This window comes from Populus nigra, chromosome 3 (assembly GCF_951802175.1).
Source record: "Populus nigra chromosome 3, ddPopNigr1.1, whole genome shotgun sequence".
Classification (NCBI taxonomy): Eukaryota; Viridiplantae; Streptophyta; class Magnoliopsida; order Malpighiales; family Salicaceae; genus Populus; species Populus nigra.
In genome coordinates, this window is record NC_084854.1 from 6,222,843 (window position 1) to 6,236,141 (window position 13,299).

Consider the following 13,299-nt stretch of genomic DNA (forward strand, 5'->3'; position numbering starts at 1 on the left):
TGGATTGAATCTTCAAGAAATAAATTATAGCAAGTTCTCGTTCATCATTGTTCTTTATCTACATCACAAATAGCACATAAATCTCAACTGAAAATTTCAAAGCCTACATGAGATCCTTAAACATCTGGAACTTCATGCTTAATCTACCATAAGCGCACAAGCAGTGCAACATATCAACAATGAATACCAGAAAGAAACAGCACGACAGCACGACATACTATCTACACCTATCAAAAGAACTCTTCTTAAAGCGGGCTAGAGCACCTCTGCTACCGCCCATCAGCAGAAGTGAAAGACTCCGCAAAGCCAGCTGGCCTTGCTGGAATGCTACTCTTGCTGTCTTCTAAGTCCACATAACTCAAGTCCTTTCCTTCCGCTTCCTGCCAGCCCTTCACCATCTGGTTAAGAGGGAGGCTGTAATCGATACCACAATAATCTTCAGTATCATCGTCCAAAGGTTTCCATTTCTCAACAAGTGGGGCCAGCACATTCACAGCGTGGCCCATATCTGGTCTTTGGTTGGGCTCCCTTGCCGTGCAGTGCCCAGCCAGTTCAGCAATGATGGAGATACTCTCAAATGTTTCGTCTTTCACATCAAGGGCAGGGTCAATAGCAGCCCTAAGTTTCTGCTTATCTGATTTGATACGCCAAAACCATGCAGCCAGGTACTGGCTTTCCTCTGGTCTGTCCTCGTCGAGTGCCATCAATCCAGTCAATAGCTCCATTAGCACAATCCCGAAACTAAAGACATCGACCTTGGTTGTGATTTTTCCCGTCACTAAAACAGTCAGCATGTGAGAGTCAGAGTCACTGGGATAAATGCATACATCACAGAGAATAAAAGAAAACAAAAATGCAAAGGTAAACCAGTATTGCATGTCCTCGCTCCGGTATGGAATTTGACCTACAATTTAAGATAAACCTACAGTTTCCTTCTCTTTTTATTTGAAATTCCGACCAACCAAAAGTTTCGCATGTTACTTTTATATGCCTTTGAATTGAAAGGCATCTTTCAGATTAGGTGATCTAATGAACCAGAATCATTCTGATGAAGCAGTCTACTTTATAGCTACCACATACATGATGGAACAAAATCCTGTAACGCAATAAGGAGTCAGCTACAAGTTGTCTACATTCAGCTCTATCAAAAGTTAAAAAGATTTTAGAAAATAAAATTCTCTATCAAAATGCATCACGGTAGGTGAAAATTCAATGCAGTAAAAACGCAAGGCCACAAAATAGAATATTTACCAGCATACTCAGGTGCCAAGTATCCAAAGGTCCCAGCAAGCCTGGTCACCATAGATTTCTCTCCATCAGGAGCAAGTTTCACCAATCCAAAATCGGAAACTTTTGCTCTGAAATCATCACCAAGTAAGATGTTTGAAGATTTAAGATCTCTGTGTATGAAGCTCCGGTGAGCCAAATTATGAAGATATTCCATTCCTCTAGCAACATCCAATGCAATATTTAGCCTCCTCTTCCAAGAAAGAGGCTCCAACTTCGAGCTCTTCCAGTGGAAAAGATGCTTGCTTAAAGCTCCTTGAGGCATGTACTCATAAACAAGGATTCTTTCATAGCCTTCAACAGAGTAGCCCAAAAGTGAAACCAAATGACGGTGCCGTACCTTTGAAAGAACTGCAATCTCAGCTTGGAATTCATCTATAGCTTTGCTGCTGATCACGCCAGACTCCATTCTTTTAACAGCTATTTTTGTTCCATCATCAAGTTCTCCTTTATAAACCACCCCAAAGCCACCACGGCCAAGCTCATTCTCCGAGGCAAAATTCTTAGTCACATTTCGAAGAACTTGAACTGATATGACCAAATTTCCTGCTTCAATGACATGAGACTCGCCAACGCCACTGCTATTCCTGCTTGCAGAACCACTCCCTGTTATTGTAGATGCGCTTCCGTTGGTGTTACTGGCAACCACAATCTTAACTGTGTTGTCTGAATCAGATGGATCTCTTGGATGAATGACAAGGGAACTTGGAGCCTGGAAGGTATCTTTCCTCTTCTTGTAACAATAGATAGACAGAGGAATGGCCAGAAGAGCAACAACTGCAACACTAGCAACCGGGGCTATAATTGCAACTAAAGTGGACCGCTTGGGTTTCACTGGTTCTGAAGAATCCCCGGGACTAGAACCTGTGCCTTTGGTTGGTGATGAGGGGTTGCTGGGTGGAGAACCTGAACTTCCGGATCCAGGAGAGGGGTTTGGATTGGACGGACTACCACCAGTAAGTAGAGGATTGCCCACAGTGACAACATCCACAGTGTCAGCAAATTTTGGTAATGGGGGGGAAATGTTGTTGGTACTGAGATCTAATGTTTTCAAAGATGTCAAGCTAGTCCAGTTTTCTGGAACTTGACCGCTTAGATTGTTACTCCCGAGTTTGATTTGAATAAGAGAACCTAGCTTTGCAACTGAAGGACTCAAGGTACCACTAAGATTACTGCTAGGCAAAGCAATGGAATTAACATTACCATTGTGACAAGCCAATCCCAGCCATGAACACGGGTCATTACCGGTCCATGAAGAAACTAATCTTGAGGGGTAATTCAGCGAACCGAGAAACTCTAGAAGCGCCATAACTTCTGGTGCACAAGGGACACCTGGAGTGGATTGACAAAATGCATTTGAAGCATACGACACTTCAGTTGCTTTAAAATTTGGAATTGGACCCATTAACTGATTATTGTTCAAATCCAAATGCTCTAATGGCATTTTTGCCAGGCTATCCGGAACGAACCCAACAAGTTTGTTGCCGTTAAGATTGAGATCCTGCAAAACAGTCAAATTACCAATGCTCTCTGGAATTGTACCTGTGAACTGGTTCCCATGAAGCCATAGAACATTAACTGAATCCATTGTTGTCACCACGTCAAGAGTGCCACTCAACCCACCTCCATTCTGATCATTTAACCACAGATTCTGTAAAGACGTGCTTCGTTTGAAGCTCGCGGGAATCTCACCAGATAAATTATTGCCCGAAAGTCTCAAGTTCTGTAGAGATGACAAGGCCCCTAGAAAATAAGGCAAGGGACCGGCCAAATTACAAAACATACAAGAAAGATTGGTCAATTGTGCAGAATCTTGCAAACCCTCAGGGAATGACCACCCTGTACTCGCATTGAAATTATTTTTATCCAATGCCAGGAATTGCAAGCTCACCAAACCATCAAAACAATCAGAAGGAATTGAATCAAACTGATTGAAATCCAAATAAACAGACTGTAGCTCCGATAGCCCACTTAAGGATGGTAAAGCTCCAGTGAATTGGTTCCTTTGAAGGCCTAACCTTTGGAGTTTTGTAAGTTGGTTGAGGTTTTGAGGCAAAGTACCTTTCAAGCTCATATTCTGAACCTGGATTTGTGTGACCCTAGAATCGGAACAGAAAACATGTTTCCAAGATTGACCACATGGGTCATCATCACCATCAGCAGGCCACTCTAACAGTTCAGGGTTCTCTAACCCTTCTCTGAATGCTTTGATAATTGCGAAGTCATTGGGGTCAGTGGCACTAAAAACCACTGTAACAAGAGAGAAGAGTGCCAAAACAAGCTTTTTGTGGTGTTTTCTCATGGCAGATCTACAAAGTTGCAATCTTTTGCTTCATGAAGAACCATTGCAACCAAGAAAGAGATACAAAAGAAGCTTCATTTCATCATTAAAGACTGGCACTTGAATCGCCCATCTCAAATCTTGCATGAAAAAAGAGGCAAAAAAACAGAAATTCAGAATCAAGACTGCATGATATGAAATGAAAAAAGGGGTGTATAGAGGGCAGAGAAACAAAACAAACTTCAAAACCAACAAGGTACCATTAAAGGTGGTGGATCTATGAAGAATGAAGAGAATTATTCAAAAACAAAAAATAAAAATGTGGGAATTTTATTTTAGACTAAATTCACGAGTAAAAAAGAAAAGAAAGAGGAGAGCACCTTCTTCTGAGAATCTATGAGGTGATCTCATCTAATCTAGAACTATCCAGGAAAGTAGATTAATGAATGCCACACAAACAGACAACACCTCGTAGCTTCTTTCCCCTCTGTTCTCTCTTCTCTCTTCTCGTAGTAATCAAAAGACTATGAAGGGCAATCTTGTCTTTGGACTGACAGTTATTTGTCAAAAAGGTGGAGATATGGTGTGAAGATGGGGATTGATTTAGTTTCTCATACAATGTGTGATTCAATAGTGAACATGTGGATTTTTGTCAGTGTTGAGTGGTCCAGTGATGCCCCTGAGGGCTGAGGCTCTAGATATCGCGATAATCCCGCGGAAGACAGATAATCCCGGATGTTACCATGAGCCATGGAAACCTAACTCAAGCACCCCAAGGTCCAAATGAGCTTGGACAAAAATAAAAATAAAAAAATTGTTATGATTTTAAAATAATAAATTTAAAAAATATTTGTATAATTAAAAATATGTAAGAGGGGGGTTTTTGCATGTATCTATAAAATTAATATTTGAAACACAATTATGTATGTAAAAAATCAAAAATTATTTGACTGGTTAAATAATATTTTCTTTTTGATTGGAAAAAAAACAAAAATTATTTTCTCTGAAATTAAGATAATTAATTGGGACCTCTACAGGCTTTAATGACTCAATAAATTTACAACATGTATTATCAATTGAGATTCAGGTGTCTCTTCATGAACCCAGGCAAGATAATCCTTGAACATAAAACATTGAGATCCTATGTAAGCTTAATTTTGAATTGGGTGGACCACTGTCTTACATACATTATCTCTTATTCAAAATTGATGTTCTCAGTACAAAATATACAAGCACTAAACGTATTAAAAGAATATTTATTTTAGTTTTTGTGGTTGAGGTTGAAGTTAGATATAATTTAATTATACATAAAACTCAACTATAAAAACTAATTTTTCTTATTTTTTTTAGTGTTTTTGATGGATCTCACACACAAAACTCAACTTTCACCTCTTAAACAAACATTTAATATAAACACGTTTCTTAACCGTTTGTTCATTAAAATTTAATTTTATTATCATATTATTAATACACAACTTATAAAATCCAAAACGAGAGTAATTTTTACAAAGATTTGTTGTTGTTTCATATCATTATCTCTAAATGGTCCAAAATTAATGGCGGTCGTATACATATTGATCATCCAATCCAATCTTTGCATGGCATAGACACACCCACTTTGATTCAAGTTTATATAAACAAGCTTCAATCTCATGGTAAGACAAGATCTCCTTCCTCATTGTAATGTTATATATATTATCATCTTCTTTCTCCTTAAGCTTTGCTTCACTTTCTGCAAACACTTGCAACACAGTCTCTTGAAGTTATTTTCCACTACTTGAGCATTAAAGAGTTAATTTGCTAAACATAATAGATGACGTGTTTTGCAGGTATTCTTAGTTATTCAAGGCCAACACCTTATATTGTCCAGGCAACCATAAAAAAATTATTTTTATGATATACCTAAAACTGATTAAAAAAATATTTAATATTGATGTTTATAAATAAAAAAATAAAAGTAAATTTGAAATGAAATAAATATAATAATATAATAAGGTTCAACATAAGTATTTTCTAGCTAACAGTTCTCAGTTTGAATGGTTTAAATTAAAAAATTGATAACTACAAAAAAAACCCTCCTACCAACGGAGGTTTTTTTGTAATTATTTCAATTAAAAAAATTTTAAATTTCTACACTCAAAATGTAGACTTTTCACGTGACTCTCCAAAGTTCTTTCTAATATATTAGTGTGTGTTTGGTGATTATTTTTTAGAAAATAAATTTAAAAAAATTACAAATTATGGTTTTAAAATTACAAATTTAATCATATATACATATATATATATGATTAAAATAAATTTAAAATTATTATTAGAGAAAAACATAATTTTAACATCACCCTGATCTTTAAAAGTTTTTTAAAGTTTTTTTTATGGTGTATTCTAAACGTTAGTTATTTAAAATTGATTTTTTTAATGTTTTTGACTATATAAATGAGTTAATATAAAAAATAAATTTTAAAAAATAAAAAAATATTATTTTAATATATTTTAAAATATAACCCTTATTGCTCTCCCAAAAAGTTCTTTAACGTAAAAAAAAAAAAATAATGAATAAAAAAAGAAGAGGTAGCGTAGTGCGTGGAAAATCACGACGGCTTTAAAAAAAAAGTAAAAGCATGATTGATAAGATTTGAATGGCAGTGTTGTAAATACGAGGTAAAATATGGAATGTGACCACATGTATGGGGAAATTCCGGATTGCAGCGAGGTGAGTGGCGGAGGCACTACCCGCCCCAGCCCCCCATCTTTTGACGTGTTCACCTTGTGAAATTACCCAAATGACATCCAATTTTATTTATTCACACGTAACCCTAAGGCCAGTTTAGTTATAGAAATGAATTTTTAAATTTTCGTGTATTTATTTATTGTTTAAAAATTAATTAATAAAAAATATTTTTATTTAAATAATTTAATTTTCAAGAATGTGGTTTTTTAATAAAAATACTTTCTAGAAGTTGTAAAAAATTTAAAAATATCTTTTTATTTATTGATTATATCAAATTTGATCATCAATCTTTTCATTGCTATATATTTTTTGTATGAATCATTTTTTTTAATTTCATCCATTAAAATCTGATTTAATTTGATTTTTATATAAACTTTGATCTTTACTCTTTTTATTATTATTTATTTTTTTATTATTTTTTTAATTGAAAATTTTTATCTATCATATTTTATATTTATTTTTTTATTGCTATTTATTTTTATTTAAGATAATTTTTATAATTATATTTTTTAAATTTCATCTTTTTTCAACTTTCTTATTTGTTAGATTTGGTTTTCATTATTTTTATTATTATTTATTTTATTTTAAATAATTTATAAAATTATATTTTTCTTTTAATTTCATCCTTTAATTTTTTTATCTGCAAGATTTAATTCTTATTTTTTTAATAAATTTAAAAAATATTCATATGTTATTTTTAATTTATTTTTCATAACTTAACCAAACAGTAAAGAATTTTTTTAATTTATTTTTTATGATAGTATCAAATATATAAAAAAATTACTTTTCAAATTAAAAAAAACATTTTTACCAAAAAAAAACTGTGAATAAAATTATTTAAAGGTGTAATAAAATCAACTACTATCATTTCTACATGCACCTGTCAATCACCAAAATATCTTTTCGTGAGATTAATCACAGAGAAGCTGCAAGAAAACCCTTAATATCTTGATGAATAATATTAATATTTTCACAATGAAATGATAATATCGTTTTAACATCGAATCTGCTACTTTTTTTTGACATGACCACATTTACCCTTGTGATCATAAAGTGACAATTATAGTTATCCAACTCAATTAGTGGTTCATCCAGTTAAGAGTTTGGCTTGCGAGTTACATCAATAAACTTGAAAAATAAAAAAAAAATATTTTAAATTTTAATATTTTATATGAAAAATTAAAAAACAATTTATATGAATATAGACTATATATGCTGTAAATAATAAATTTTAAAAAAATATATTAAAAAGTTTTTTATTCCACGTTGAAAGATATTATATTATTCTTTTAAATTGAAGTATTCAAACCAAAAACATTTTTTATCATATATTGAATAAACATAATTTTTTTCTTGTGAACATAAAATATATATACTAAAAGGCTTTAAATTTCATATTGAAAAAATAATTTTCTTTCTTGGGAACATAGAATATATATATTTAAAGGGTTTTAAATTTCATATTAAAAAAATAAAATATTCTCCTAGTATTTATATAATGAACTTTGAAAAGGGTCAATAACCAACTAAAAAAATATGAGAAAAAAGGGGTTTAGGAGAAAAACCACATTTGAAAAAAAAAGAGTCTCGTCTGGGTTCGCCTAGGTCGCCTGAATCATGGGTCAACCTGCTGGGTCAACTAGGTTTTGCAGGGTTTTTACACCAGCTGATTTTTTTGTCTTACCTGAACCGGTCCAACTACCAGGTCCCGGGTCGACCAACCAGGTCGCTCCAGGTTTAATAACTATGGTTACAATGATATCTATCCAAAACAAACTATTCAGAATTTGGAATTTTTTTTCCCTCATCGGTTTGATTAATTATGCATAGAATGGGAGAAAATCACAATCAATCAGAATCATTGAATTGTGGTATTCATAATTTATTTTGATTTATTTTTTATGAGATTATCGCAATCTCAAATAAACATACTGATATTTGGTTGATAATCAATTTTGTGATCTCTATTTTTTTATCATATCATTAAGTAAAACTAATTTTTTAAAAAATTTTTATTAAATTCAGTGAATTCCATGATCTGAGATGCATGATTGACAAGTTAAATCATGAAATTCAAGTTGATCTAATACATTATTATCTCAATATTAAAAAAAATATCATCTTAGAATATTTTTTAGAGTCAACCTCCGCTTTTAACAGGTCATTAAAGTTGTTTTTGGATCCATCAAATAGGGTTAATCACATCAAGATAATTTTTACATGATTTAATTGAAAACTTAAGTTAAATAAGGAATCACGCTAGGAGTTTTTAATGTTTACCCACTAAAACTATATTTAGTTTTATAACAAGGTCAAAATATTCCCACGACCTAAATATTTTATTTTATTCTATAGCTTTTTTAAATCGTCCATGAAATGGTTTCGTAAAGGAAAATTTTGCCCCATTCCTATAAAACAACACAAGGACCAGATTACTTGCTTCTTACATGACACGATTTTGTTTTGTTAGAATTCTTTTATTACTCAAGAAGGTGGGCGATAACATCGCAAGATATATAAGTCATCGCTGTATATTGATACGTATGCTACACAGCTGAACAAATAGGGAAATGGATTTTACATCGATATTCGATACAAGTCAACGTTTCTTTGTCGGTGGAAAATTTGCCCCAAATGCACTGATTTCATTGCAAGGTTTTCTAAATTCTGGTTTCTCTCAACTAAGTAAATACAGTCCAGGAATCAAAGCTGCTTCTTGTCCTAACTGATGAGGTCCGAAAAACTTCAAACTTGAAGTAGCTATTGTCATGGCTGATTGGATACAATGTGGTGGCTTTCAACAGTTGATGTGGTTGGAAAACCCGCAAAGCAAATCTCTCTAGGAAGCCGGATGACCCTCCAATAATTAATCCAATGCATGAAATAGGGAATGGCATCTTTAAAAAAAATATATATATATTTATGCAATACAAATATTAGAAGGTAAAATGCAATATAAGGTAGAAGAAGAAGAAAGTATTTATCCCCTTAAATCCCAGGTATTAAACTTATTTATACAGTTACACGTTTTGTTTTGTTATATGATAAGAGAGCTAAAGTTGTCTATTTTCATTAGCTGTAACCAAGAAAACATGGACCTAGAATATGGTTTGGTTCAGTCGTAAGCTGAACCTCAGGTGATATGGACCGGATGAGATGCTAGGCTCAACTTATTTGATTTACCTATTAATTAAACCTAAAATAATATGAATTTAATGAAATATCCGACCTAATATACTTGAATTCAGTTGTCAGCTGAATCCAAAGTAACATAGACTTAAATAATCATCTAAACTAAAAGTGTATCATGTTAGATGAACCACATGTTCTTTAACCTAGGTAAGAGATTGAGAATCTTTATATTTCTTAAGAGCTTCTATTTATTTTAGAGTATTAATCATTCTACAATACAAGAACAACCATCACTTATTCTTTGAATTTAATGATATTGGAAGTTATTTCTTACATCAATTGTAGTTATTTGAACTTATTGGACTAATCATTAGCCTTCCATCCATCGACACAAGCAGCTAAAAAGGGGTCACGCATGTATATATCTATTCTTTCTTGATATGCTTTTGTTAACATTCATCGGTTCTAAATTCTTGTAAGCTCTTGGCGGTGCAAAGGTGGGTAGTGATTGAGCTTTTAAATCATTTATGAACTCTGTTCCAATGAAAAAGATATATAAATATTTTTAGGTCATAAAACTGTGGTTCTTTGGAAATATATTTTAGGTCATAAAAATTGTAGTTACTTGAACTTATTGGACCAATCATGAGCCTTCCATCGACACAAACAGCTAAGGGGGTCACGCATGTCTGTATCTATCCTTTCTTGGCATACTTTATTTCACATTCAATGGCTCTAAATGGCGGTGCGAAGGTGGCTTGTAATTGAGCTTTTAAACTTTATATATATATATATATATATATATATATATATATATATATATATATATATATAATCATTATTAAACCCTCAAAATGATATTGCTACGATGATGATGATACATATTTTGATTGCTTACTATTTAGGATGCTAATAAATAGATGATTTGCTCTATACACGGATAAGGTAAAGAAAAATAAAATATCAAGATGATGCTAGTGTTTTTAAGAAAAGTAAAAGAATATAAAATCCAAATTATTGATTTAAATAGGTTAAATAAACCTAGTTAATTTAATAATATAATTTTAAAAAAATCATAAATACCATGAACCAAAAAAGACAACAATTAATCATATTTAAAGGAAAAGAAAGAAAAACTTGTCGAAGACCTATGGTTGCTCGGTTATAAACATTACTTAACCACCAAAAAAAGCTTAGCTAGACGATTAAAACATTATTACAAAAGGTTTCATGTTGACATCAAAAAAGGCCGCACATGCCATTAGAGTATTGACCCAAAACTAAACTAATCAAAAAATCATGAGATGAACATCTCAATCTCATATTTAATAGATCAATTTAATTTAATTTAATTTTTAAAAAAAAAAGCTAAATTAAACAAAGAACAAAAATAAAAAAAGATTCGAAATAACTCAGGTCATTATCAAAATTAGTAAGAAATTCTATAGAAAGAAAATAAAAATAAAAGAGTCTAATCTCCAATTAAATAAATGTTGAATGAAAAAACTGAAAAAATATAAGCTTAAAAAAGAAAAAAAAAGCAAATCATAGTAAATTTCTTAAACCTACATTAATCTCTTAAACTTGCAACCTGTGAAATTCTAGTCTTGGACTCAATCAAGAAGCACAATTTCAACAAATTAAAAGTTGAAGCATGAAATTAAAAAATAGATAATTTTTTTAAAAAAATATCAAGGGAAAAAAATAACAATTAAAATAATAAGGATCAAATTGGTTGAAAAAAAACTTAAAAAGGATGAAATTGCAAAAACAAAACTTTTAAAAATCATCTCAAATAAAATAAGTATCAATTAAATGAATAGGGACCAAATTTAAAAGATAAAAAAATTGAAAGAAGGTGGAATTGAAAAAAAAAATCCAATTTCATAAATCATCTCAAATAAAACAAATAGTAATAAAAAGATTAGGGACCTAATATGAAAAAAAAAAAGTGAAAGAGTGCTTTTAATTTTTCCATGGTAAACATGGAAATCAAGGAGGAGAAATAAATAAAAAAGAAAGGGTTGCACGCGTCAAACCAAAAATCAATTTGGAACACACATTGTACCAGGATGGAAGGGAAGCCGAGACAAATTGAACGCTGCCTTGAAAGCCATCGTATGACCATCATATGACGTCTCATGTGCCACCCAAAAGGTACGGGACAGTTGACATGCTGGTGTGTGCGTGGCACATGCCAAACAATTTGTTTTTTAATAATATAGATGCTAAGTCAATTACCAAACAACCCCTCTCACAACCAAATTATTACAAAAATACCAAAATAAAAAGATGCAAAGTGCCCTAAACCAAAGTTATAAGAAATTTAACTCTAAAGGAAAATGCATCATTTTACTATTTAAAAAATTAAAAAAGACTATAAAGCTCCTAAAGTTAGGTTTAGAAAATTTTGCTTTCACTACAAGATTTAACAGTTTTATCGACGAAATTTTTCCGTCGGCTTAAGACACATATTTCATTGGTAATTAATTTACCGACAACATCACCGACAGAAATGCTCAGTCGGTGAATCCTTCATCGGTAATTTTTTATCCATTGGAAATAAAAAAATAAAATTACCCGCTTCATTTCGTCGATATATCCCTCGGTAATAATATTTTTTATTACCAACGGATTTACCGACGGAATTACCGATGGAAATTCCATCGGTAATTCCGTCAGTAATTATTTAAAAAAATTAAAAAAAATTCATTTTATAAAATTATAAAATAATTAAATTAACATAAATCAACACTGTATAATATATACTCAAAATGCTTGAAAAAAAAATAATAAAATCAACTCAAACAAATTTGAACAAATAAATAAAATGAAAAAATAAATTCAACTAAAAAAATTCATATGAAAAAAATAAAGTTGCAATTGCTAAAAATTTAAAAATCCTATAAATAAATCAACTAAAAATTAATCTCATATGAAAAAACAAATCTCACAACAACATTTATACAATTATTAAGAACAAAAACAATTAAAAATAAAATAAAAAACAAATATAAAGGGTTAAAAAATCATGAAAAAAGAAGAAAAATCTTACCTTAATGTAGTTGCAAGTGAAGCTAAGGAGAGAAATTTTTTTTTGTAAAACATATTAATTAAAAAAAACTAAGAGGATAAAAGAAGAAAGAAGAAGAAGACATACCCGAGCATGGAGAAAAAGAGAAGGAGATGAGGAGAGAAAAGAAGAGAAAGAAATAGATATTGATGTTTTCTACATATAGTGAAGAAGAAGAAGAAGAAGAAGAAATAAGTCTGTCTCTTGTGAAATAAGGGAGTCGGGCTTTTTATTGGGGCGCGTTAGTGACGGATTTACCGACGGATAATTGAATATTAATATTTTTTAATTATTTCGTCGTAATATTTAATTTAAATTTTCAATTTCGTAAAAAGTTTTCAGAAACCGCCAACAATTACCGATGATTTTTCAGTCCGTCGGTGATTCCGTCTGTAATATTTAAATGAAAATTTTAAATCAATTGAATTTTTTCAGAAAACCTTCAAATAACACCGACAACTTTTCAATCCGTCGGTGATTTTGTCCGTAAAGAACAACAATTAACAATGCAATTGGAAAGTGAACAGTTCTGGAGCTCTCTGGAAAATACCGACGGATTTTTTCCGTCGGTGATTCCCTTTGTAATTGACATGATGAACAGTGTAAACAAGTTTACCAACAGATTTAAGGACGGATTTTACCGATGGAATTTATTCCGTCGGTAATTCCGTTGGTAAATCCTGACACGTCATCATTTTTTTTGCTTTGTTTTAATTTTTTTGTCCCTCCGTAATTCCCTCGGTATATACCGAGGGAATATGTCCGTCGGTGAAATCCCTCGGAAATTTATCGACGGAA

General features: G+C 31.6%; 1 protein-coding gene across 4 annotated transcripts; it reads right to left on the bottom strand.

Annotated features, from left to right (window-relative positions):
* On the bottom strand, positions 1-4,116 carry LOC133689651 (receptor protein kinase TMK1-like). 4 transcript variants are annotated; one of them, XM_062109603.1, is made up of 3 exons: positions 3,829-4,116; positions 1,252-3,708; positions 1-778 (listed from the first exon to the last, which is right to left on the bottom strand). In XM_062109603.1, the coding sequence occupies exons 2-3, from the start codon at positions 3,587-3,589 to the stop codon at positions 270-272; spliced, it is 2,847 nt and encodes a 948-aa protein (XP_061965587.1). In that variant the 5' UTR covers positions 3,590-3,708; positions 3,829-4,116; the 3' UTR covers positions 1-269. The 4 variants fall into 4 exon arrangements, with proteins under 4 accessions (XP_061965587.1, XP_061965586.1, XP_061965585.1 ...); XM_062109602.1 differs by having other exon boundaries at positions 3,949-4,115; XM_062109601.1 differs by having other exon boundaries at positions 1,252-3,942.
* Positions 4,117-13,299: the final 9,183 nt, after the last annotated feature.

Excerpts from the sequence above, each read along its gene's own strand:
- LOC133689651 (XM_062109603.1), bottom strand. The coding sequence starts at position 3,589 with ATGAGAAAACACCACAAAAAGCTTGTTTTGGCACTCTTCTCTCTTGTT. Across the intron at positions 779-1,251 it reads CTTGGCACCTGAGTATGCTG|TGACGGGAAAAATCACAACC; the intron begins GTAAATATTCTA and ends TGACTGTTTTAG.